At 41.5% G+C, this 27437-nt stretch overlaps 1 protein-coding gene across 2 annotated transcripts; it reads right to left on the bottom strand.

Annotated features, from left to right (window-relative positions):
- Positions 1-7707: 7707 nt before the first annotated feature.
- On the bottom strand, positions 7708-26610 carry LOC109403614 (lysyl oxidase homolog 2B). 2 transcript variants are annotated; one of them, XM_029874293.2, is made up of 7 exons: positions 26473-26610; positions 26102-26329; positions 25819-25965; positions 25482-25738; positions 8718-9259; positions 8470-8627; positions 7708-8055 (listed from the first exon to the last, which is right to left on the bottom strand). In XM_029874293.2, the coding sequence occupies exons 2-7, from the start codon at positions 26310-26312 to the stop codon at positions 7838-7840; spliced, it is 1533 nt and encodes a 510-aa protein (XP_029730153.1). In that variant the 5' UTR covers positions 26313-26329; positions 26473-26610; the 3' UTR covers positions 7708-7837. The 2 variants fall into 2 exon arrangements, with proteins under 2 accessions (XP_029730153.1, XP_062703006.1); XM_062847022.1 differs by having other exon boundaries at positions 26555-26604.
- Positions 26611-27437: the final 827 nt, after the last annotated feature.

The raw sequence follows: 27437 nt of genomic DNA, 5'->3' as shown, positions 1-27437 counted from the left end.
TTCTGCTCTGCTTCTGCTCTGCTTCTGCTCTGCTTCTGCTCTGCTTCTGCTCTGCTTCTGCTCTGCTTCTGCTCTGCTTCTTCTCTGCTTCTGCTCTGCTTCTGCTCTGCTTCTGCTCTGCTTCTGCTCTGCTTCTGCTCTGCTTCTGCTCTGCTTCTGCTCTGCTCTGCGTCTGCTCTGCGTCTGCTTCTGCTCTGCTTCTGCTCTGCTTCTGCTCTGCTTCTGCGTCTGCTCTGCGTCTGCTCTGCGTCTGCTTCTGCTCTGCTTCTGCTCTGCTTCTGCCCTGCATCTGCCCTGCATCTGCTCTGCTTCTGCTCTGCTTCTGCTCTGTTTCTACTCTGCTTCTGCTCTGCATCTGCTCTGCATCTGCTCTGCTCTGCTCTGCGTCTGCTCTGCGTCTGCTTCTGCTCTGCTTCTGCGTCTGCTCTGCGTCTGCTCTGCGTCTGCTCTGCGTCTGCTTCTGCTCTGCATCTGCCCTGCATCTGCTCTGCTTCTGCTCTGCTTCTGCTCTGCTTCTGCTCTGTTTCTACTCTGCTTCTGCTCTGCATCTGCTCTGCATCTGCTCTGTTTCTACTCTGCTTCTGCTCTGCTTCTGCTCTGCGTCTGCTCTGCTTCTGCTCTGCTTCTGCTCTGTTTCTACTCTGCTTCTGCTCTGCTTCTGCTCTGCTCCTGCTCTGCTTCTGCTCTGCTTCTGCTTTGCTTCTGCTCTGCGTTTGCTCTGCGTCTGTTCTGCTTCTGCTCTGCTTCTGCTCTGCTTCTGCTCTGCTTCTGCTCTGCATCTGCTCTGCTCTGCTCTGCGTCTGCTCTGCGTCTGCTTCTGCTCTGCTTCTGCGTCTGCTCTGCGTCTGCTCTGCGTCTGCTTCTGCTCTGCATCTGCCCTGCATCTGCTCTGCTTCTGCTCTGCTTCTGCTCTGCTTCTGCTCTGTTTCTACTCTGCTTCTGCTCTGCATCTGCTCTGCATCTGCTCTGTTTCTACTCTGCTTCTGCTCTGCTTCTGCTCTGCGTCTGCTCTGCTTCTGCTCTGCTTCTGCTCTGTTTCTACTCTGCTTCTGCTCTGCTTCTGCTCTGCTCCTGCTCTGCTTCTGCTCTGCTTCTGCTTTGCTTCTGCTCTGCGTTTGCTCTGCGTCTGTTCTGCTTCTGCTCTGCTTCTGCTCTGCTTCTGCTCTGCTTCTGCTCTGCTTCTGCTCTGCTTCTGCTCTGCTTCTGCTCTGCTTCTGCTCTGCTTCTGCTCTGCTTCTGCTCTGCTTCTGCTCTGCTTCTGCTCTGCTTCTGCTCTGCTTCTGCTCTGCTTCTGCTCTGCTTCTGCTCTGCTTCTGCTCTGCTTCTGCTCTGCTTCTGCTCTGCTTCTGCTCTGCTTCTGCTCTGCTTCTGCTCTGCTCTGCGTCTGCTCTGCGTCTGCTTCTGCTCTGCTTCTGCGTCTGCTCTGCGTCTACTTCTGCTCTGCTTCTGCTCTGCTTCTGCCCTGCATCTGCCCTGCATCTGCTCTGCTTCTGCTCTGCTTCTGTTCTGCTTCTGCTCTGCTCTGCGTCTGCTCTGCGTCTGCTTCTGCTCTGCTTCTGCGTCTGCTCTGCGTCTGCTCTGCGTCTACTTCTGCTCTGCTTCTGCTCTGCTTCTGCCCTGCATCTGCCCTGCATCTGCTCTGTTTCTACTCTGCTTCTGCTCTGCATCTCCTCTGCATCTGCCCTGCTTCTGCTCTGCGTCTGCTCTGCTTCTGCTCTGTTTCTACTCTGCTTCTGCTCTGCTTCTGCTCTGCTCCTGCTCTGCTTCTGCTCTGCTTCTGCTTTGCTTCTGCTCTGCGTTTGCTCTGCGTCTGTTCTGCTTCTGCTCTGCTTCTGCTCTGCTTCTGCTCTGCTTCTGCTCTGCTTCTGCTCTGCTTCTGCTCTGCTTCTGCTCTGCTTCTGCTCTGCGTCTGTTCTACTTCTGCCGTTTGATTTGAGATTCCAGTGACCCGACACATAAAAATGTTTGAGAAACTCACAAATCGATTGAGCTAGCCGTATTCTGGGTGACATGCTCGTCCATCGGTATTCTTCTACCGTCGTCGTCCAGTCGGTGGCGGATTGCGTGTGTTCAATCATCAGTCATCGAATGAGTTATGAGTGTTTTCGTGTCTCCCGATTAATTGGAATTGATATCGAAACCAGGTGGGGAGCGACCGACAGGCGCTGCGCTGGCTGCAGCAAATTGCGAGGTGCCAAACAAGAGAAAGTGCCTATGATAAGCTGTGGGTGATTTTAGTTGCATGTTTGGTTAATGATTGCTGGTGTACAATACTGACGTATTTATTTGTAGTGGGTAGAATTGTTATCATGCCTTTTTGATTCTATGATGTTCGATTAGCTATCAAAACTTGCATAATGAGCTGATCAATTGGTACCAATATTTCAGCCTTATTTGAATGATATTGCTGCGCCCACATTAGAAATACTTCCTTTCTGATATTTTCTTTTTCGGCAAAATTGCTCAGAAGACTAAAAGCGTTCACATAGAAACTAATATAGTTCAAGAATTACTTACTGTGTGGCGCTAGCGTCCTTAGTAGTTTCCAGTTGAGTCTTAATGTCGTATATCTATCTAACGTTCTGGACCACTTAGAAGGATACTGTCTTCGGCTCAGAAGAGTAAGAGCTTTCACAAAGAAAGCAACTAAGTTCAAGAATCATTCACTACGTGGTGTTAATGTCTTTGAAGCTTCCAATTTATAGTCTAAACGTCGTATATATCGCATTCTCGCGAGAGCCAAGGTTGGGAAACGGTGGTCAAGACGTTGCATATCTCACGTTGTGGACCACTTATTTAAAACGACACTGCACAATGGGTCCAGAGCCGTGTTTACGAAGACAAAATTGTTTGTGCCTAAGCCTCAAGCTTTAGATACATGGTGTTTTTGGGAAACTTTCTTCTTATTTTTCGACCTTTTTTCTCATTATTGTGAAATTAGGGTGGTCCCTCTAGTTTCGCTGATCCAAACATCTGCTTTTTAATAGTTTTATGTACGTTCACAAAATATTTTACAAAGTTGTAAAAGAACTTATTTAGAGCAAGTTTGCCGAAGAAACCATTATTCTATCTCTTATGGTTCCTAACTAATAATGTTTTATAAGATTCATGTTAGGGTGATCCATGAATTTCAGTTTTCCAGAAATAACTTTTAATTCGTTCGTTTCTCGTGAATACTTTGCTCTGAGCACTTTTAGAACAATCAACGACGCATATTTTTTCCAAAGAGCTCAAAGTTCTAACTCGCGTAGGTAAAAAGATATTGGCATTTTTCTTCGAAAAATCACTTTTTTTCAAAAAGTCATATCTCAAAAAGGAGCAAATGGATTTTCAATCTCCCGGTTGCATTGGAAAGATCGTACTCTGTTCTATTTATGGTGAAAAAACTGTAGGTACCTTTTTTGTTTAAAGCTTTTAATTGAATTTTGAAAATACGATTTTTTTTCATGGAAAAGCAGTTGTAACTTTGAAAATCGATGGGATACAAACTTGGCGTCTTCGACAAAATTGTGAGTTTTTGGGTGCTATAAAAGTGCCCAGAACAAAGTATTGCGAAAAAATCGACACATAAAATTATATTGAGTAAAAACAGATTTTCAATTCACAGACTTCGTCACAGTGCTGCCATGGTAAAATCAGAGTTGGTTACATCATGTTTCCCAATTTCAGCGCCCCCTTTACTGGTACGATCCCATGGAAAAAAAAACTTGAATATTGTGCCTAATAAAGCATTATTCTGGGGAAACCCCTCCATGAATTATTTTCAACGACATTTAGCTGAAATTATCGCGGAAGAGGAATGTCTGCAGGAATCCCTTTTATAAGTTTAGCTGATATTCTTCTAAAGATTCCTGCGAGCATGCTTTTAGAGTTGTTTTCTCCCAATGTACTTCTTCAGAAATTTCATCAAGATTTTCTCCAGGGACACCACCAGAAATACTTATATGACTTTTAAGAATTTATCATTTTTTCTGGAATGTTTACGGAGACAAGATTCTCGCAAGATTTCCTAGATAGGGAAAAATATCCAAAAACTCCTCCAGTTATCCAACAGAATGCATCCCTGTCCATGTATTTCTTTGAAAAATTCTTCAGAGATTCCTTCCTAGATGCTTTCAGGAATTCCTCTGATAATTTTCCTTGGGTCTTCTTCAGACGTTTCACAAGAAATTTCTCAAAAGATTCATTTTAAAGTTTGTTCACTTTTTTCAGAAATTCCTTCAGAGACACCTCCTGGGATTCCTTCGCAAATTCTTTAGGAAATTCCTTCAAGAATTTCTACAGTAGCTCGTGCATGTATTTCTTCATGTATTTCTTCAAATATTTCTTGAAGAATTCTCCCGAGAGCTTTGTATAATTGCATCAGAAATTCCTCAGAGAATTCCTTCACGAATACGAACTCTCTCAACTGATATGAAAGATTTCTACAGAACATCCTCCAAGGATTCGCCAGAAATGTTATGAGATTTTTTTCAAGAACTCCACCAGTAACTTTGTTTGCATTTTCTGCATGGATTTTTTTTTTACAGATTCATTCAAAAATACCTCCAGAAATTTCTAAAGTAATTTTGCTTTAAAATAAATCCAAAATGCTTTCAGAAGTATCTGATGATTGTTTTTCTAAGAATTTAGAAGGTATCTTAAGGAGTACCACCAGGTATTCACCCACGAGTTTATTCAGGAATTGCTCCGTGGATAACTTCAGAAATTGTTTCAGAAATTTTGGATCTGGAATCCCTCCAGAAATGTTTCAAGAGTGTCTTCAGTGAATCTTAAAAGATATCACCAGCAGTTTTTTTTTTCAAGCAATCCTCCTTTTTAGAAATTCCTTCCTTTGAAGAACTATTGCAGTATTTTTTCTAGAAGAACTTCCGAAAGAAATCGCGAAAAAAATATTTGCAACAATTCCTGCAGGATTTTATGAAGGTATTTCTGATAGAATCTTGGAAGCAATTTCTAAACAAAAAAACCCTGTAGGAATTTCTCAAGAAACTACTGGATGAACCCCTGGAAGAATTTCAGAAGGTATTTGAAGGATTTCTAAAGGAAATTTTATAGAAATCTCTTGCTGAATAAAGTTTTACAGAAATAAAATTCAGAGAAAATAAATACCTGGAGATATTTTTGCAGGAATTTCTTATAAAATCTCAGGAAGCACCTGTAAAAAAATCTGTACAGAATAAATTTCAAAGAAATTCTTAAAGGAAGAATTCACAAAGAACTTCCCGAAAAATATATTCAAGAAACTCTTGATGGAATTTCTAGAAAACTCTATGAGGTATTTTAAAGAAAAATCCTGAAAAAATCCTCTAGTATAATTCTTCGAGGTTTTTCTTAAAATATTTGTGGAGAAATCTGTGATTGTATTTCCGAATTTTTTTTTTGGATAAACGCCTTGACAAGTTGCTGTAACAATCCATAAAAAAAACTCATGACATATTCTAAAGGAATTTCTGAACAAATTTCTTGAAGAACCCATGGAGAAATTCTAAGAGTATTACATAGAAGAATTGCCGAATATATGTATGGAGGAATGCATGGAGGAATACTGCCGTTCTACGCATAATTCGACACTGATTCTTCATAACGGCCTACCTAACTAACATTTTCGATTTCTCTTCAACTAACTGACATTTTCGATTTCTCTCTTTGTGTTATTACGGAATGTGTATTAAGTTTTCCAAAGATTTTTTGGTTAAAATGCGAAGACGACGACTACATCTTGCTCTAGAAACAAAAAGAACAATGATTTTGTTCTTTTTGATTAAGTTATTAGCGAAAGAGAGAGTCGACGAAGAGAAATCGATCAAGTCAGTTAGGCCCTTAAGAAAAATCATTGTCCAATTGACCCATGTAATATGGGATTCCCATATAACATGGGACCAAGGATGGAAATCTAGTGATCATGATCAGATTTCGAATGTGTCGCGGTCGAACGGCATCGCGCAATCATAACAACAACGATAACATTTTGTCGTCAAGCATCATAACAAACTTCGGTCCGAGAAGAATGATTCGCTCGGCATGTGCGGGCTCGATGCGATCGTTATCATGAAGTCGAAATGATAAATTAGTGATTTCATTCACTTTTTGAGCATTCTTGGTGATTTAACTTCCAGATATGCTTATGAACGTATCATTTCGAATCATGAATGCGGCTTACGGGTGCATAAGTGGCAAACAATGTGATGAATAAAATTTATCATGACTTGTAACATGATCCGTTATCGGATAAAGCGGACGCGATAAAGCGTGCATCAGATGCTTTAATTGTTCTGTGATACGAGCACGGTGTGAGGCGTCGGCATCATGCTACAGCAAGAACAAGGCTATCTTGGATTATTCGTATCCTGTATCATTTATCGCTTGAAGGGATTTTCTACCATCCTTGCATGGGACAATTGGGCGTAGAACCGCAGAATATCTGTAAATCCTGAAGAAATCTCTGTATGAACTTTTGCAGGAATCTCTAGTTTACGTGTTTGGAACTTAAGAAAAAAAAAACATAACCAAACAAAAGATTGTCGACAAGTGAATATATAAACAAAAATTGGAACACTATTTGTTAAAAGACAAAAGACAATTACACCGTCTTCGACCATTCGGCCTCTACAGACTGAACAATACTAACATTTGACAACGGACAACACATATAACACCCAGTGGCCCAGTGGAGAATTTTTCGTTAGACGAAAAGTTTTCCGCGACTGGAGTGGGAATCGAACCCACACTCCGAGGCTTACGAGACACCTAAACGACTGACGCCGCTAACCGCTCGGCCACGAAGCCCACATTTGCATTTAAAAACAAAACACTATTACTTAGCTTTTGCTAGAAATTAATTACAATAGTCTGGGCTCGTGGTGCAATTGGTCACACGTTTGCTTTATAAGCAGATGGTCATGGGATCGATCCCAGCCCCGGCACTTTCGTCAGTTGCTCTTTCCCCCCTGAGAGCAGCTGACACTGACTCTCTTCTGAGCCCATGGCTCAAACGGACCCGGGTACATGGACATCAGCGAACGGCACCTCAATACATTTAGGCGCTGTACAAAATGTAAGTACAGCTTCCAATTGTAAATTAGGTTGTGATTGAAGAATAAAAAAAAATACCATATTTGTTTGAGAAAAGGTTAAAAAGGTTTAAAAGATCGAGCAAATCCCTATTAATTCAACGGCTGTGCCTATCTTCGGATATGATAGTATCAACAACTTTTATCGTTTTTTTTTTCATTTTAAATGCTTGCAGCTCATGTAGATGTGTTAGAAGTATTTAAGTGGCCAACCCTACTAAGAAGCGCTATTGAAAATTACTGCGAAACCGATTTAATTCCTATTGTGCATTAGGGTAATTTTTACCCAAACCGTACACTACGCCAGCGAGATGTGCACAACGCGATGCACAGGGAAGGTGATTCTTGATTTCACGTCAAAGCTAGGCACTCTTAAACTCTTTTAAACTGTTCAAGAACTGAATATTTCAAAGCCTTTACCCAGCCCATTTCGTGCTACTATTTGAACTATAACTCTTCCCTTTGCCCCATTAACGGACAAACAGCATCTGTCCATTCCCAGTCGGCTGGTAATTAGTGTCTTGCTTCTAACTTCATTACCACACAGCCGCAGCCCAGCCCGCAGGAGGTCATCATCGCAAAAGCCGGACCGGCAGAAAATTCGCACCCGTCCGCTAACTAATTTCAAACTCAATTAAACCTAATGAAGAGGCAGACACCCGCCCGCACTGCACTAGGCTGCACTGTGCGCTGTTAATGTAATGTTTATTTTCCAACAAACCAACCTACCAACCAAGATGCTTTTCGATTCCGCCGGGACCGCTTTATGGTCGCGTAATTTTGCAATCGTACGCCCGGGCATAGGTCTCCGTGTACAGTAGGCTGCAGATGGCTGCATTATTGTCGTAGCTCATCTCCGGTACCTTGAACTCGGGATTGATGGCCACCCGGAGGGTGTACAGGCCGAAATCGAGCTCGCTGATGTCCACCCACTGGCAGTCGATGTTGTGGCGGTAGATGTCGGCGCAGTTGACCGAGATTCCTGTAACCAAATAGAGAAATTAATCTTTAAGCTTCAAAGTGTTGTGTTCTTCGTTGTTCGTTTCTATCTTCTGTCTTCTGTCATGTTTCTTTTAATGTCAATCTTTCCTTTTTCACTTTATAACTTATACAATCTTCTATCTCCTTTCTCCTACTATCTTACATCTTATACCTTCCATTATCTATTTTGTTATTTCTCTTTCTCTTTATTTCTTCGTTCTACCTAATAGGGAATCAGTTCATATTTTTATCGTAATAAACCACTTTTCATTTTATTTAAATCAGGACTATGCCGTACCAGTTTGTTTTGTGCTTTATTTTTTATTTCATATTTTTTTTTTATTTCATAGTCACCTTTTACACGCTGATTCACAAAACGTCAAACATTTTGCTATGCACAATCATTCACCCTTACCTTGATCTCCATAGTTGGCACAAGCATATTTGGGTTCCGTTCCCGGAAGGCACTGGTTGTCCTCCAAACAAAACGAAGCCTTATGGCCCTCGGCCACCTTCACTCCTTGCCCGTTGTAGATGTCGAACGTGGCAAACACCTCCATGCTGTGGTAGTGCCTGCGGATGGAACCAAACGAAAAAAAAAATGTCAACTCAACTAAGTCATCAAACATCAACCCCCACGGTCATAAATCACACCCCTCTTACATATGGCACAGATGCCACTCCCACAGGTGCTTCGGAATGTGCGGACGGAAATCGGCCGTCCCCGTGTTCAGCACCCGGGCAGTAAATTTCATCAACCGCCTCGTCTCCATGTGCCAATTCGGGTTGTCCCTTTGGATTTCGTACGCCTGCGACGCCACACAGTTCTCTTCCATAGCACACTGCAGCAGATACATCAGCCGGTCCTCCAGGTGCAGCGACTGTTCCATTTCCACGTGGTCAAACGCCAGGTCGGCCATCACATCCACACATGTGACGGCTGCCACATGTGTCCCCCGCTCGCTGCAGCTGCTGTGCCAACCCACCTCGTGGTGCAAACAATCGCCCAAGCTGGTTTCGTTGCCGTAGCATTCCGTGCCGCTGAGAAGGATTTCGCTCCGGTTGGAACCACCGAAATAATCCGTCTGGATGGCATCATTTGCATAGCCCAGTCCGAGCTGCCGGCACACCACGTTGCCCTCCAGAAGTGACCAACCGTCGGCGCAAATCGTTCCCCAAGCGGTGCCACTGCCAGCGAAGCGAACCTGCACGATGGGGAGAGTGGAAAGATTGTTAGGTACTTTTGTAATATTAAACTCTAAAGTTTGAGGAATTTTATGAGGAGTTCATCAATGAAGACCACAAAATTCACAAAGTCGGCCCAAAACTCAAGATGGCGGCTGTTCAATGAAATTTTAGACTCTTAAACTGCCCCTCTTCACATGTCAGTCCCATGTCGTTTTTAATGCGAATCATATTCTTGTCACTCATAAGATCATTTAAATCAAATTTGATACCAATCCCTCCAAATTTCACAGCTCAATATGAAACGAAAAGGGTATGCACGAAGTAGATACAATTTTTTTAAAATAACTTGAGTTATAGTTCAAAAGATAGGCGCCTTGAAAAACAAAATGGGACTGACATGCGAAGATGGGCAGTAAACCGCAATATAAACATATTTGGTATGGGGAAGACGACCGGAGTCAAAAAATGGCCAAAATATCCAATATAGCGGCATAAAATCCAGGAACGAGACCCAAAATTTAAGATGGTGGCTGTTTTAAGAAGTTTTAGGCTTAAAAACTGGACGTTTCAGGGGACCACAGAGGCATTCCAGGGAGTCTCAGGGGCGTTTTAGATAGTCCTCACTATCTGGGGGTATTTCAGGAGATACCTAAAGGTCTCAGGAGTGTTTCAAAGGGTCTCAGCGAGGTACCTGGAGATCTCAGGGGCACTCCAAAAGGTCTCAGGAGCAATTCAGGGGGTCTCTGAGGATATCTGAAGGTCTCAGGTGCGTTTCAGGGGATCAAAACAGTCGCAGAGGGCCTCTGGGGCTTTCAGAGGGGTGTCTGGGGCGGTTCAAGGGGTGTCAGAGGCGATCCAGGGGGTCTCAGGGATGCTAGGTTCATCATTCTCCATCATTCACACCGTTCTTCTGCACATCGCTGAAGAACGTACTTAGAACGCATCGCTCGAAAATTCCGAGTGCTTGCAGGCCCTCCTCTAGCATGGTCCATGTGTCGTGTCAGTAGAGGACCAATGGTCTTATCAGCGATCTGTACATATTGCATTTGGTGCGTAGGTGAATCCTTTTAGACCGCAGCTTCTTCTGGAACCCGTATTAGGCCCGACTTCCGTTGATGATGCGCCTCCGAATTTCACGGCTCACGTTGTTGTCAGCAGTGTTGCGAATACTCACTTGCAAGAGTGATACTCACTTGCTTCTATCTCAGTCCAGAAGCATCCTATCAAAAAATGATGTTCGAAGGGCTGTTAGATTGTAGTTTAATCTAAAAGATTGCCGAATAAAATAAAGATCGCAGACGCATACCAAAGATGTGAGAGAGCTGTGAGTACAAGGTGAGTAAAATTTGTGTAATTCATACTCACCTTGTGCTCACAGCTCTCTCGTGATTTTGGTATGCATCTGCGACCTTTACTTTATTCGGCAAACTTTTAGATTAAACTACAATCTAAAAGTCCTTCAAACATCATTTTTTTGATAGCATGCTTCTGGACTGACATAGAAGCAAGTGAGTATAACTTTTCGCTTGTGAGTATTCCCAACACTGGTTGTCAGCCGTCAGTAAGGATCCGAGGTAGACGAATTCCTCCACCACCTCGAAGGTATCCCCGTCTATCGTAACATTACCACCCAGACGGATCCGGTCGTGTTCGGTATCGCCTACCAACACGTACTTTGTTTTAGAGGCGATCACCACCAGTCCGACCTTTGCTGCTCACGAACGTGAGCAGCTCTGTCACCGTTCTGACGAAAATGTCCATGTCGTCCGCAAAGGACAGACATTGACCGGATCCATCAATGCTTTAATCAGTCTAGTCGGCTTCCCATGATTCTCCGTAGCTCTGTACGGTCAATACTGTCGTATGCCGCCTTGAAGTCGATGAATAGGTTATGCGTTAGGACCTGTTATTCACGGCATTTCTAGAGGGTTTGCCGTACGGTGAAGACCTCGTCCGCTGTCGACCGGCTGTCGATGAAGCCAGCTTGATAGCTTCCCACAAACACATTTGGTTTAGGTGACAGACGACGGAAGATGATCTGGGATAGCACTTTGTAGGCAGCATTCAAAATAGTGATCGCCCTGAAGTTCTCACATTCCAAATGGTCGCCTTTCTTGTGAATTGGGTAGATTACCCCTTCCTTCCACCCCTCCGGTAGCTGTTCGGTTTCCCAGATCCTGACTATCAACCGGTGCAAAGAGGTGCCCAACCGTGCGATACCAAACAGTGCTGGAAATTTCATTTCATCATATCTAAATTGAATCAATTACAGCTCATTTTGGAAGCTGAACCTCAGAATATAGTATATGAAAAACTTGTACGGCTAGATAAGTTCTGCAAGAAAGTCAAAAACCGCTATTTTTTGAATATTTAAGGTAAATATCACGGACTACCTTTGAAAAATGCCAATTGATATTTACCATGAATATCAATCATATCAACTGCCTGGTGGCTAGGTATGCGGAGTGCGAGAGTAAGTCTCGGCTTCATAAATAAAATAGTTCGCTCTCACTTGTAATTAGTGGGCACAAACAGGAGTGTGATGTGGATTGGCATCTAAGCCGCAAGAGAGATGAGTTTGTGAAACAGAAATGTTCACGGTGCGGTTTCGGAGTCAGTTTGGCTTGCTATTCCGCAGAATCATTACTTGTTCTGTGGCTTAGTTAGTTAAAGCGCCGGTCCAGCGAATACAGAGTCGTGGGTTCGAATCCCACCAGAACGCGTTTTTTTTTCACAAATTTCATCTCTCAATTTGTCAATTAGCAACATTTCGTACCTTCTAATTACAAGTTTTTCCAGCAGCACAAGACTGTTGACTCAAATTGAATATTGGACAACCAATGAACTATTTGTCGCAAAGTGTGTTTTGTAGTTTGTTCTTCCGTAGTATGAAGAACGGTGTGGAAGGAATAATTCGGTTTTGTTCTAATTAGTGTTAGATCTGATCATATTCTTGAAGCAATAAAATCACAATTAGAATTTTGAAGCTGTCCCACTCCTAGGCCGCCCTGTTGTCGAGAGTTTGGGAATCCCTGGAGGCGGGGCCACTTAGGTTATGTCCCCAGCAGGGTTATCACCTTTGATTAACCCCTCCTTGGAGTTATAGCTTGGAACGTGTCAGAAAAGACCACACAGAAGCTACAGGTTTCCATCAACCGATGTGTGATCGGGCTGGCTTCACAACTGGATCTCGAATACTAAACTCTACCGACGATGCCATCAGAAGCCGATATCAAAAGAATTTCGAGAACGTAAATGGAGGTCAATGAGGTACATATACAGGTGGCGCAGATAAACAATGCAAACCACTAGTTATCTCTTTTGTTCTACCGCTGATAAAATGCAACTCAATTAGTGACGTCACTAATTGAGTTGCATGTGATCAGCGGTAGAACAAAAGAGACAACTAGTGGTTTGCAATGTTTATATGCGCCACCTGTATCTGTACCTCATTGAATGGAGGTGGGTCGGCCACACACTCTGAAAAGGCGGGGAATTTTTTTTTGTAAACAAGCGCTGGATTGGAATCCGGCAGGACATCGCAGCAGAGGCAGACCCAGGGACTCGGGGCGACGAAGCTTCAACAAGAAAATCAAGGAAGTAGATAGGAATCTGCCCTCGTCCCAGGTCAATGCTAAAGCGTGCAGCCTCGCAATATAGAGATTTTCTTACGTTCGTCCTATGAACCCCTATAGGTGCTCAGGATACATGAGTGAGTGATGGTGAGTCAAGGGCGTTCCGGCGGTCTAAGGGGGTTCAGGGGAGTACTGTTTCAGGGGGTTTCAGGGGCGCTTTAGAAGGTGCTTGAAACGCACTTGAATCGCCTCGAAACGATCTGTTGGAATCTCCACAATCCAATTAAAACGTCATTGAAATCCCCAGAATCAATGTGAAATGCCCCCGAACTTCTGTTACAAAAATAAAAGAAAATAAATTATTACATAGGGTAACCAATATAATTTGGACCCCCATATATTTTGGACCCCCTGTGTCCTTTGATCACAACTTACACAGGTTTAATGATGAGATGACGGAATTTTTTTATAATCATTCGCTAAATAAGATCGCTCTGCACGGGCAGCAATCATTTCCTCACTGGAAATACCCTTATTTGCCTTGAAATTATTTTTTGCCAATCTCGTCATCCGAGCGAGTGTCGCATCATGTTTACAAAAAGAGATTGCGGTGCTGAGGAAACTTGCAGTTGTAAACAAAAGCGTTTATCATTCTAGCGCATTAAATTCGCAAAGTTCGTCTAATCAGCCTTTGTCAATCAAGTAATTAGGATGTGATCCAGCATATTCAAGTGGCAAATTCTTTCAAAATTGTTTCAAACGAGTTTAAACACCGGGTGTCCAAAATATATACTGAAGAGGGTCCAAAATATATTGGGGTGTCCAAAACAGTGAAAACTGATGATTCAAAAATCAGTTATTTTCATCAAATTTTAAGCCAGAAATGATCTTGTGGGTATTTTTAACGGACAGTAGAGACTTTCACGAACATACTAACATCATCATTATGTGTAAATACTCTCTGAATCTGTTTGATTTTGAATTAAATTCAAACCAATGTCCTCTAGGGGTCCAAAATTCAACCGTTACCCTATCATCAACACAACACGATACACAGAACTTTACAAATGCACAAATTAGGAACATCACAAATTGACGCAGCACAACACATAACATAAATGTGCCCTGTCATCCAGATGGATAACATCTTCCGATCACAGGATGACGAGATTTCATGTATTGATTTAGGTCCATCAGTCATCCTGGAATAGTGTTTAAATTGGCAGTATGCCTTTTAGTTCACAGTAGCTGTTACTGTGTTCATAGCTTGGTTTCGTCTAGGAAAACTAATCCTAATCAGGCATCCCGTTTCAGGGTTCGATACTTGAGCTCAACAACTTGAAGTCCGTGGCAGGGAAGGCTTACATCTTTAGTACTTGACCGCTGCCCGGAATAGCCTGAAAGTTGGCAATCAATATTGGATTGCATTTCATATTTTGTCAGAACCCCATAAATGTGTATTAAGCTCGGGGAATATTTACAACTTGAAATGAAACATTTAACACAAAGAACGCACGAATATAAAATTTATAACACATTTAACAATTATTCTGTCTTATAATTGTAACAAATATTTATACCCGTAACACCCCATTGGAACGACTTTTTTTCCTGTTCGAGTGAGCCACTGCGACCAGTATTTAGATCTTTTGTGTGTCCGTGTAGCTGCCGGCTTAGAATAGCACTACGGACCCCCTGTTCCGGGGGTAAAAGTCCACCAAACAGGGAACCCCAATCCAAGGTGTCAGGCGACCCGTGCTGGTGGATGAATGATTGAGGGGGTTTCAAAGATGCTCGATCGTCAACGGAACCCGTAACGTGGGTAGATCACCTTTTCGTGTTGCGTTACGGAGAAAAATCTACCGAAACCTAGTGTCGTCCTACTTTTCCAATTTTGGAATATGCGTTCTGGCAATTCAAGGAATCATAGTATTAGTCCTTGGTCTCCATTGTCATTGAGAGGCAATGAAGCATCGATTACTGTACAGTTCCTGTTTTGTTATCCCAGAGGTGCAAGAAATAGATTGCGATAAAAAGGTCCCGTTATCATAGAAATTTAAATCCCAGTGAAAGAGCGCCCCTAATCAAACACAATCTATTTGAATTCTGAGAAAACCAAAACGGTGGTACTGATATTTATCCACGCATCGGAACTCTAGCCCCATCCATTTCTTGCTTCTAGTTTAGTCCCAGAACAACAAAGAAAAACCCGGGACTTTAGGCTAGTTGCAAAACTCTGTCAAATTAGAGAATGTGTTCTGCAATAAGAATGCACGTGAGTCCTTGAATTACCAGAACTTAACAGTCCTTGATAGGTTAGTACGCAATTAGATACGTAAAGCATGTTTGTTTTCCTAACATCAAGTCTAGTCTCGGCTGGGCAAAGTCCGATTCTTTAACTATCAGCAAGGCAGAATAAATGGAATTTTAGAAACTGTCACCAGTAACAAGGACTTTGTACCATGAATCCTTATTACCAAAACACATTACCCCAACTTGACAAACCGGATGTCGCTAGGGTTCGGTTTGGTACACAGCAAATAATTTTGTAATATCCAGACACGGAATTTCTGGGAATTCCATTTTCGTACGTAATTTCACTCGTTCACATCGTTTTCCAACATTTATCACACTCATCATGTACAACCTGGTTGGCACCAGAAAGTGTCAACAAACCCATTCCAGCAGATACCTAGAAGCAGTATCATATTTATCATCCAACTACTAACTCGGTGAAATAGCCGAGAGGCAAGGGATATGCCTCACAATCAACGGATCCGCGTACGAATCCATGCCAATATTTTACTTATATATGATTCATCTATCGATCCGGTTCTAGCGATTGCTAGACCCTCTGTCAAGCTGCGGCGGCTAATTAGCTGCGTGGAAGGAATGTAATAGGTACACCACTTTTTCGACGCGACTGATGTGCAGCGAAAATGATGTGATATCACAAGAAATTTTTTGCTGTGTAGATCTTGAACCGTTACGTAACACATAAAGGCGATCTACCTACGTTACGGGCTCCGTTAAAGATTTGAAAAGGCTCCAGCCAATGGCAAAGTCTTATATGATGTTAAAAGGATGCTAAAGTGCTAAATGCGTTCATGCTTCCATTTAACCGAAAAAAACGCGTGCGTATATATTAGTATGGGACCCGCTTGTATGGAAAAAATAAATCCTCGCTCCAGTCGACTTTATAGATCCCATTTAGGTCCCATATGAGCTGTACAAAATTTCAGCGCAATCGGTGAAACTTTAATTTAGCGCAAGCTGTTCAAAGTTTGCATAGGATTTACTATGGGAAAAGTTACACTTTCAAATAAAAAATCCCAGAGGTCGCCCTTAGTTTCCTTAATTCAAATTGATCAATTCTTCTTGTAGAAAATTAATTTATTAAACTTTCCTTCGAAGACCGCAAAACAATTGGATGCTTGTGGAAAAAGTTATTGATTTATGTATTACCGATTAGTGATCCAACGAACGGCTTTTTGTTTTGTTTTAACAGCAGCACTGCTGCTGCCGCTGTTGCATGCGGCGGCGGGCGGCATCACCACCCCCAGAAACAGCAGCAGCCAAGGCAGCAGCTACAGTGCTGCTAATAAAACAAAACAAAAACCCGTTCGTTGGATCACTAATCGGTAATAAATCAATAACTTTTTCCACAAGCATCCAATTGTTTTGCGGTCTTCGAAGGAAAGTTTCATAAATGACTTTTCTACAAGAAGCGTTGATCGATTTGAATTAAGGAGACTAGGGCCGACCTCTGAGATTTTTTATCTAAAAGTGTAACTTTTCCGATAGTAAATCCTATGAAAACTTTGAACCGTTTGCGCTAAATTATAGTTTCACCGATTACGCTCAAATTTTGCACAGTTCATATGGGACCTAAATGGAATCTAAAAAGTCGACTGGAGCGAGAATTTGATGTTTGTCCCATACTAGAATATATCCTCCTATTCAACATCATATTGACTGGGCGGGCAATGTGTTGTGTGATTTAGATCCCATTAAAATCACTAGCCTCTGCTCTTCCCACCCAGTAACTTCTATCCCAGCTCCCCGTGATACCAGCCCCGTGGTTTGGTACTTGTTATTAATCCGAACGATCTACATTACTCAGCTAATCCTTTCCACAACTGTTGTTCCTGGAGCCCAAGTCCACCTATTGATGGCGTAGAATTTTGCGTAGACGGCGTCCTTCGGAACGTGCGCTGGCGCACGTAGAAGGTTCCAAGCCAAGTATAGATGACTGCTTCTATGGTATGGTACATCGCCTTTTTTCCCACTTATACATTAAAAATCTCGCCATTGACCCGCCTATACCTATAGCATAGAGCGACAGTAGTGACATTAGGGGCCCAATTTCGTTTGATTAGCACATTTTAGGACCGTTTTGACAAAAGCGATGTTGACAACAATGCCTGTCGGTGGGTTCTGAAAAATAGATATGAAATCCCATTTTAGCTCTGTACAAAACTATTAACCACTACTGATGCAAACGATGATCTAGCATACCTAGGAGAACTGTCATCGATACTTGGGGTCTGTAGGTAAGCTGGGATGTATCCAGCCGTCGGAACCGAAACGTCGGATGAAAGATTAACAACCCGTTTTTGAGTTATTCCTCCCAATACTGAAAGCCATAACCTCCAAACCGACGACCATAACAGTCACCTGGTCTCGACCTCAGGGATGGCAAATGTCGCGGAATTTCACGAAACAAAATGTCATGACATTTTTCTGTTCACTTTCGGTGTAAATTTCTATTCGTACGCATTACCAGTCCATAAAGCTAATTAGTTATGAATAACACAAGTTTACAAAATAAAACGAAAGTTGTGAACTTCTGTCAACGACCAAAATTTTTGACCTACAAAAAAATTAAAGAAGAACAGTTTTTGAGTTTTACCTCAATAGCGAGTTTTGTAACTTTTCAAAATAGGGAAACTTACGTATTCTCGGCCATTTTGTTCTCTTCGTCATGGGGGGTTTTTTGAAACCGGTTGGTCTCAGAATTGGCCTCAAATCCTTCCCAACCAAGCTGAGTTATATGCCTAAATTTCAGGCAATTCGGCTCACAAAAACCCTCCATGACGAAGAGAACAAACCTGCCGATAATACCCTTCGTCACCCTATGTAATTTACTAAAATTCAAATATATTGCGTTTTGTTCAACCAATTTTAAATCTTTTTCCATAAATTAAAAGCTGAATACAATACCATTGGATCATCTGAATACAGGTTTTGCGTCAGATTGATGAAATTCAAGATATTGGCGAGTTTTAGGGACGATCTTCTTAAATTTTAGCAAAATTCCCAAAATTTTTTGAAGAAATGTATTTTTTTTTCAATAAGAAAAAAAAAACAACTTAAAAATTCTTTCTCGACGTTTATTTCACATATCATATGTAGGCGAGTTACAGTAAAAATTTAAGCTCAATCGGAGCATTGATTACGAAGAATGAGATGTTTGAAGTGAGCGACTTTGCTTAAAAATAGAACAAAAATCGATTTCAAATCATCAACGTTGTATGGGAAGTCGAAACATTTTCCGCTCTACTGTATTTTTTTTCCTTCGCGTTTTCGAACTCAGGGCATGATTCTACACCAAAAATGATCATCAGCTTACCGAGTTCAAAAATGCTGTAAACTAGTGTAACACAGCGCAACATTTTTTTGTCTCAAGAGCAAACTTATGTGTCTCCGAAAGATTTTGGGCCGCTGAATCCGAATCCGGGCTCAGATTCGCTCCAACACGTCACAATTTTGAGCTATACCTCAATTTATAGGGCAAAATATGCGATTTTGGGCTTTTTTGACTGCAAGCCATTAAGCATGGAAATATTTTTTTTAAGCAGTCAAAAGGTTAATTGGTCAATTAACATCTAAATTAACGACTCATGCAAAATATTTCGTTTTACCTAATCAGATTTGATAGATTTAAGCATTTTATGTTAGTATGAAAACTTGCATGCAACTTTCGGAGGGTGACTTGTATGGAAAATATCGTACCTAACATAAATCGCTTAAAACTATCAAATTCGATTTGGGAAAACGAAATATTTTGTATGAGTCGTTAGTTTAGATGATAAATAACCAATTAACCTTTTGATTGCTTAAAAAAATATATTTCCATGCTTAATGGCTTGCAGTCAAAAAAGCCCAAAATCGCATATTTTGCCCTATAAATTGAGGTATAGCTCAAAATTGTGACGTGTTGGAGCAAATTTGAGCCCGGATTCGGATTCAGCGGCCCAAAATCTGTCAGAGACACATAAGTTTGCTCTTGAGACAGACCAAAAGTTAATTTTTGTTACGCTGTGTAATCAATGATGTCGCCGATTAACATTACGGACTAACCCGTTAACGCCCAAGGTGTCTCACAATTTAAATCTTCAAATAAATTTATTATCAAAGGTCAAGTTCCAATAAAATAAGCATGATTTGATGAAAAAAATGGAAGTCTATGGTGTAGTTCCAAAAAAAATCTTCATTATAGGTCCTCAATATCTGATAATTTTCTCGAGTTCTACTTCAGTACAACTTCGACGCTATCATTATATTCTGATCCGTATAGATAAAATGCAGCTCTAAACAAGTGCGAGAGATGATAACTGCTCAAAAAGAATAGAAAAATGACTTTTAAATTAGGGCAGAAATATAACCCGATAAACGCCTAAAAGTATGCAATGCATGGTTCTTGTAATTTCATGTAGTCTCGACTGCAGTGTTCAACATTTCTCATTTCTTTAACTCACGAGCGATCGCGCTGTTGTATTTTGTACAACACGTTGAAAAAATCTCGCTTTTTGTACTCAGCATTAGCGTGGTGCTGACGCAGGTAGTCAACCGCGCGAGTTACGAAAGGTTAACAAATCAAATAAAGAGAGCTCACTATGTGTGGCATAAGCAAACGTTAAAATACTTTAGAAGTTAGGTTTTACACAGATAATTATTTCTAATAAAGTAATTGAGTTTTTCCTTCAGCGCTCCACAAACTCTTTTTACGTACTCACCATACGTAAACTTTTCAGAAGTTTTTTATATTTAAAAAAGAAAATAGTGTTAAGTATTGTTCCATTTAATTTGTCTCCTTTGACAGATACGTATTTCGACCTCAACTATATGGTCGTCTTCGGTGTCTCGTATTTACAGGTATTCTACTAACACGCCCAGGTTCATCATCATTTCATGTTTTGATATAAAATTTCAACCAGACATACTCTACACGGCTTCTCCACTTATGTTTGTACTACTCCATGATTGTTTATTCGTGAACAATATGTGAATTTTATGATGTTATTTTGGGCACTATCAAAGTTACATAGAAAAGATAATGTGAAATCCCCGAATGAATCCCGGGAGGATATACAGAAGGAATTCTGATAGTCATATCTGGTAGAGTTCTGAGGGAATCTCAACTGAAAGCTTGGTAGTAATCCCTGAAATATTCACAGAAGAAATCCCGGGAGGAATTGCTGTATAAATCCCGAGCGAGGATCCCGGCTCATAGAAAGAATTCCATTAGGATTCTCTGAATATGTTTCGACAGAACATTTTGAAACTATACTGAAATGAATCTGTGAAGTTATTCCAGAAGAAATCCATGAAAGAATGCTGGCTAAAATTTCTGAAAGAATCCTTTCAGGATTTTCTAAAGCAATTCTGGCAGAAATCCCTGAAGTTATTCCTGAAGGAATCCCGTAAAGAATACCTGATGTATTCCTTAGAGAGATCATGACAGGAATGCCGGCCAGACGCTGAGCAGGCATTCCTGCAAGAACCATAGAAGATGTCTCTATGATCTTGGGTTGCCTGAAAACAATCTCGGAAGAAACATATATTTTTTCATTTTTTTTTTCGGGAGGGATCCCTTAAGGAATAACAGCTGGAATCATGGAAGGAATCTTCGAAGGAATTCCAGCATAAATCCCTGAAAGAATGCAGAAAAGAATAACTAACAGAATCCTTTCAGGATTTTCTAAAACAACGCCTGCAAAAATCCCTGAAGAGAACTCCGGAGCAATCCATACAGAGATTTCGGAAGCAATATCTGAAGGAATCTCGGGAATAAACCTGAGAAGATTCTCGAAAGGAATGCCCGAAGAAATCCTGGAATGAATTCCTGAAGGTATCTCAAAAAAGAACCTCAGCTCATCTAATCTCATCTCAATTCTTCACCCTATTCTCTAGTCTCTACCTTACTGTCTTCTTTGCCCTCTATTCCAACCCTCTATCCTACGCTCTATCATAACCTTCAACCCTACCTCTAAACTATCCTCTATTATAACCACTGCCTTATCCTTTATCGTACCCTCTAGTCTATATTGTGCTTAATCGTACCGTCTACCCTACTCTCTACCCTAATATTTTTCCTACCCTCAAACCTACTCTCTATTCTACCCTTCTCCTTACCGTCTACCCTATCCTCTGTCCTATCATCTACCCTAACCTTCTACTCCACTCCCTCCACTCTATCCTTCACCCAAACCCTCTACCCGACCGTCTGCTCCATCCTTTATCCTACCCGCTGTCGTGAATATCCCCTCCGCCTAGAAGCCACATGTCCGCGAATAAAGACAGTTTTTCTTCGATCCGAATCGGATTTTCGAATCAACTCCACCAGCACAGAGTGCGATCCGGGCACGTCCGTTCGTATCCAAATCCGCCAAAAGAAGACCGACCAAGCCAAAGCCGAGCAAGCCTGAGGCTTCGCCTGCTTTGTCGATTTATTATTCAGCACATCTGTCAATTCAATTGTTATGTCGGCTATCAGTGCTAGTAAATGCACTGGAATAAAACAACAATTCCAAATCATCCATTTGTCATTTGTTTTTTTTTTAAAGCATATTCTTATAATTACTCTACTAATAGGTTCTACATACTACATTCTTCCCCTCCTCTACTTTTCTTGTGAAACTGTTCTGAAATAAATGCTTATTTTTTGTGCAGTTTTAAGCAGTCTGCATAGTTTGAAAAATATTGACTACCGTCAAGACTACCATTTAGTTTTGTTAACTTTTTCTACCTTTTTACAACTTAGATTCAACTTGAAGCTTATCCAAATTCCATTGGAGTTTAATACAATGCAAACCCAATTCAATTCATACTGAATATTTTGTTTAAATTAGAACAAGTTCCATTCTAAATCAACTTTAAATTCAATCAAATTCTGAGTTTTACCCAAATCCAACTCTAATCCTCAACCAAACCCGAACCCATACAATATACAATCCAACGCCAATCAACATGTACTTCCATTTCAAATTGCAATCCAACTCCAATGAAAATTGATCTAATCTAAATCCAGTCTAAATCTTTGAAGAATCTCGTCCAAATTAAGTCCAATACAATCAAAATACAACCAAAATCCAATCTAAATCTAATCTCATTTATATACAATCGCTACCAATCACAAACCAAATCCAAATTCAAGCAAATATAAATCTAATCTAAATTCAGTCAAAGCCCGATCTAATTCCAATCAAAAATTAAATAAAACTACTATGAAATTCGTTTTCTCTTGCTCGAACGACTTCAAACAAAACTTTTGATTCGTGTCCTGCCACGTGAATCTAAACATATTCTGCCTGAGTCGTATCCTCTCGCATGACCCCTAACCAAACTATTTTGATTCGCGTCCTCTCGCACGAACCTAAACACCTCTCTGAGTCGCGTCCTCTCGCACGCCTCCAAACAAAACTGTCGATTCTTAACACAACCACCCTGAGTCGCGTCCTCTCGCACGACTCTAAACAAAGCTCTTGATTCGCGTCCTCTCGCACGAATCTAAACACAACAACTCTGAGACGCGTCCTCTCACACGACTCCAAAGAAAACCATTCCAATCCGTCCCCGTTCACACGAATCGCAACGCAACTCATACGATTTGCACGTTTCGCTACAAAATTCCTCAAAATGTCGTGCGATTCATCACTCTAGAAAATCCATCCAGATTGACAAGTAACAAAATAGCAGCCAGTTTTCTGTGCCTTATTCCGTGATCAGAATTAAATTCTTGTGCCATGGCGTTACCCCGCGAAAAATATAAAGATGGCTGCTGAAACTCATTGATACTTCGCTTCGGAAAATCCATTCAACCGTAGAAATTTTCCGTCTATCGAAAAGCTTCTTCAAACACCGAACCATTTTGTAATACATACCAATAACTGGGAGCTGTTGCGCCATTGTCGTGAATATCCCCTCCGCCTAGAAGCCAAATGTCCGCGAATAAAGACAGTTTTTCTTCGATCCGAATCGGATTTTCGAATCAACTCCACCAGCACAGAGTGCGATCCGGGCACGTCCGTTCGTATCCAAATCCGCCAAAAGAAGACCGACCAAGCCAAAGCCGAGCAAGCCTGAGGCTTCGCCTGCTTTGTCGATTTATTATTCAGCACATCTGTCAATTCAATTGTTATGTCGGCTATCAGTGCTAGTAAATGCACTGGAATAAAACAACAATTCCAAATCATCCATTTGTCATTTGTTTTTTTTTTTAAGCATATTCTTATAATTACTCTACTAATAGGTTCTACATACTACACCCGCTACCCTACCATCTACCCTTTAGATACCCATATTGCATGGTATCATAGCTCAAACTACTATTCCGTGGCCACTAACTTGGGTATGGTCCGCCATCTTGGGTTTCAAAATGGCGTCGAATATTCATTTTTGAGTTCTACTAATGAAGCCCGATCGATCGATACCCATATTTCATGGTATTATAAATCAAACTACCATTCCGTGGCCGCCATCTTGGATATGGTCGGCCATCTTAGATTTCAAAATGGCGTTAAATATCGATTTTTTACTTCTACTCATCATGCCCGATCGATCGATACCCATATTGCATGGTATTATAGATCAAACTACTATTCCGTGGTCGCCATCTTGGATATAGTCCGCCATCTTGGATTTCAAAATGGCGTTAAATATTGATTTTTTACTTCTACTCATCATGCCTCATCGATCGATACCCATATTGCATGGTATCATAGCTTAAACTACCATTCCGTGGCCGCCATCTTGGATATGGTCCGCCATCTTGGATTTCAAAATGGCGTAAAATATCGATTTTTGACTTCTACTCATCAATCGGATATTCATTTTTGAGTTCTACTTGTGAAGCCCGATCGATAGATACCCATATAGCATAGTATCCGGAGCAGCATTGTCGTTAAAAAGCATATATTCTGGAGTTTTGACCGCCATCTTGGAACCTAAGCCGCCATCTTGAATTTAAATATCCTTGCTACCACCTCCAAATTCTAAGGAATATGTATACCAAATTTGATTGAAATTTCTTGACGCATTTCAGAGTTATACCTATGTTCCGGTATTCATATATACATACATACATACATATAAACATACTAATAGACAAACATACTACAAACATATAAACATACAAGCATATAAACATAAAATCATACATACATCGTATGTATGTATTGATTTACAACTCTGCCGAAGAAATAAACTGTAAATTATTAACCATTGTCAAGATTCCAGGAAAATAACTTTTTTTTCTCATTGGAAATGATGCTCACAGATCGTGACAATGTGCAATCTTTGCAGCATAGTTTACGCCACCTAGTGAACCAGTCATATACTATATTGTCCACTATGACCAGGTATGGGTGTGGAGAACATCTTCTCTGAAGAAAGTATTCTGAAATTTTGCATAATTCTGGAGATATTCACATCAAAAGGACTGTCCTATTTATAGGACGCTGGGCGTTCGGGGCATCTGTCCTATAAATAGGACGCTGGGCGGATATGGGCTAAGTGCAGTGAAATTAGAAAATAATGAAATGACATTTCCCATCCTTGCTCCACCTATACCGGACCTTACAAGGAACCCTATATTATGAGTTGGGATCCAACATACCATAGAGCAGAGCTGCAATTTTTCTTTAGCATTTTACAGCCACATCCTCAAGAAAGATATGGTCTTCTTCTTTCCTTGTCCCGCAAAGAACTATGCTGCTATATTGAGAGATAGGTTGTCAAGCTAGAGTCGTAGGCTTGTGCCGACCATATGCTGACTACGAAAACATCGTATTGGTGGGATAGAGATGCCATTTCCTTGGTTGAGACTCGTCCTTCTGTGATATAAGCGGATAGGGCTTTAGATTAAGGTGGGGTAATATGCACCGCACCCCCTAAGAAAACGTGGTCAAATAACTGATATGAGGATGATGGTTTACTACTTTGACCAAAATAAGCCAACTTTTGACCCACGTGATTCAAATTTTGCGAATTAACCTTCCGGCACTTCCGCGGTTGGCCACCCTCACCAGCACCACGCTAATACTGAGTACAAAAAGCGAGATTTTTTTTAAAACATAAGTAACTGTGAGGGAGGCAAATCCCAGCACTAGCTCTACTTTTTACGACGCTAAGAGAAATGCACAGTGCTTGGCATTGTGCTTGTCACAGTGCATTTGTTTGGTTTTCAACAAACAAAAAACAATGCATTAACCCTCGAGCAGTAGCATCTTCAGTCATCCTCAGTGGCACCGCGAACACCGCAGGTGTTTTCGATCATATTATGCTATTTAATATGTTTACGGGCTAAAAACTCTCTTTTTATACATGGGTGCAAAACACTAAGCCAAACCCGTTTTGATTCCTTCTCGCCATAAACACTTACCTCAACTCGACCCTCATTAGGAATCCTTCCACCGGCCAGTCGCACCTCCAGGTCCTTCATCAACGGCATCTTTTTCGGATTAAACTTTTCCGGAATCGGCTTAGGTGTCGTGCTCACTCCATCTTCATCATCATTTTTGCAAATAACCCCAGCTGATTCGCTCGCCTCACAATCACTGTGACCCCATCCATCAAAGTGGCAGTGCGCTAGCTCCGTCTCTTTGCCGCCGCAGAACAAATTGTCCATCCAAAACTTTCCTTTGATTAATGGAATAGAATTCAAAAATCAGTTCCAGGAAAGTTGCTATCGAAACATCGTTTAGGCAATAGATACTTACGCTTGGCTTTGCCAAAGTAGCCACTGTGGGTGACCTTGATATGACCCGGGAAACCGAGCTGCCGGCAGACTACCTCCGCTTCGGTCGAGTCCCACTCGTCGTCGCAAACCGAACCCCATTTTCCATCGTGGAAAATTTCCACATTGCCTATAAACGAGGAAAAATTGTGTTGATGCCCATTATTACTTATCATTGTATTTAAATAATGAACTGAATGGAAAGTATTGTTAGTTAGGTAGGACACTACAAATTACCCAAAGCATCAATTAGTAACGAAACTCACCTTCAAAATCACCTCGTCCGCCAACGAGCTTGATCGCGCCATCCTCCTTCTTGAGCTTTTTTAAATACTTCTTCACAAGATTTTCCCGATGCAGTCGTGCTTCCTCCAGTGCAGATCCTTGCAACGCATGGGTAACTGACACCAAGAGAGCTATTACAACGACAAGGGTCACTCCCAACAACAGACCTCGATGATTAGAGATCAACGTCATATTCTATCTACTTAACACTGTAACAGAGTAAAAGAAAATGAATCACACCCACAGTAACGCCCACTCGTAACCGTAACCAAGAAGATCCTATTTTCAGCGTGCAATTAATCACGCTCACGATTCACACAATTTATCGAAAACACGACCGTAGATTTATTACAGTCATCGCCTCTATTCACTGTGTGTCTCCCAAACACTTCCCACGCCAAAGACTGCGGTCATCACGGTTTCCGAGCGCGTACCAGTAGGTCTCGGTCAGGGAGATGCGATGTTCTTAATGGATCGGCGGTCGCGAAACTACTGCCAAATGATCTTCGTTCAACAGTGGGAAAGAAAGCATTCTCAAAAAAAATCTTTTGTTTACCGCCACCACCAGTGAATGGCCCCCCGGATCCCATCAATGGGGTCGTGATCTATCATTCTTCTAGTCAGCTTCTAGACGTCAGCGACACGGACACAGATTCAAGAATAAAAATTGTGTCACACGCAGTCGCGCGCTTAATCGGATTGCGGCGTCCGATCGACCGTCATCATGGTCAATTAGTTTGCGCTGCGCGACCGAATGGATGCAAATCGAACAACGGACGCAGTGATATGGCAACCAGAAGCGTCCCTTGCATAGGCGCCAACTTGTGACGTAGTTGGGGGGGCGAAGCTCGCCAAAATTGGACAAAATTCAACTTTTTTTAGCTCAATGCACTAGTTTTCACGTCAATATGCCTAAACTAGATGAACTGCGTCGAAATTTTACGAATTTGGTTGATTTTGAGAGGCCTCGCCCCCCCCCCAACTACGTCACAAGTTGGCGCGTATGGTCCCTTGTGTCTTATCTAATGATGGCGCGTGCGGATGAACACGCCTTCTGCATTGGTTTTTGATTTCTATGATCTATGCAGTTTTTGCGGTGGTCTGCCTTGTTCGGATCAACAACGGCAAGTTACAAAACAAGACCATGGTGAAGATTTCTGGGTTCCATCCCCGATAAGGCTCAGGATTTTTATTAGGTGGATGTTTCCTTGTCATCCTTGGGCATAGAGCTTCTATTTTTATGGCAACGTACCTTTTTGCCAAGTAGAGAAAATAAAAACAGATTTTTTGAATAGCCCAATCGGTCAGATAGACAAG

Source organism: Aedes albopictus, chromosome 1 (genome assembly GCF_035046485.1).
Source record: "Aedes albopictus strain Foshan chromosome 1, AalbF5, whole genome shotgun sequence".
Classification (NCBI taxonomy): Eukaryota; Metazoa; Arthropoda; class Insecta; order Diptera; family Culicidae; genus Aedes; species Aedes albopictus.
This window is presented reverse-complemented; position numbering and strand designations above follow the sequence as displayed.

Excerpts from the sequence above, each read along its gene's own strand:
- LOC109403614 (XM_029874293.2), bottom strand. The coding sequence starts at position 26,312 with ATGACGTTGATCTCTAATCATCGAGGTCTGTTGTTGGGAGTGACCCTT. Across the intron at positions 8,628-8,717 it reads GAGTGGCATCTGTGCCATAT|GCACTACCACAGCATGGAGG; the intron begins GTAAGAGGGGTG and ends TTCCATCCGCAG. Across the intron at positions 8,056-8,469 it reads TGCCAACTATGGAGATCAAG|GAATCTCGGTCAACTGCGCC; the intron begins GTAAGGGTGAAT and ends ATTTGGTTACAG.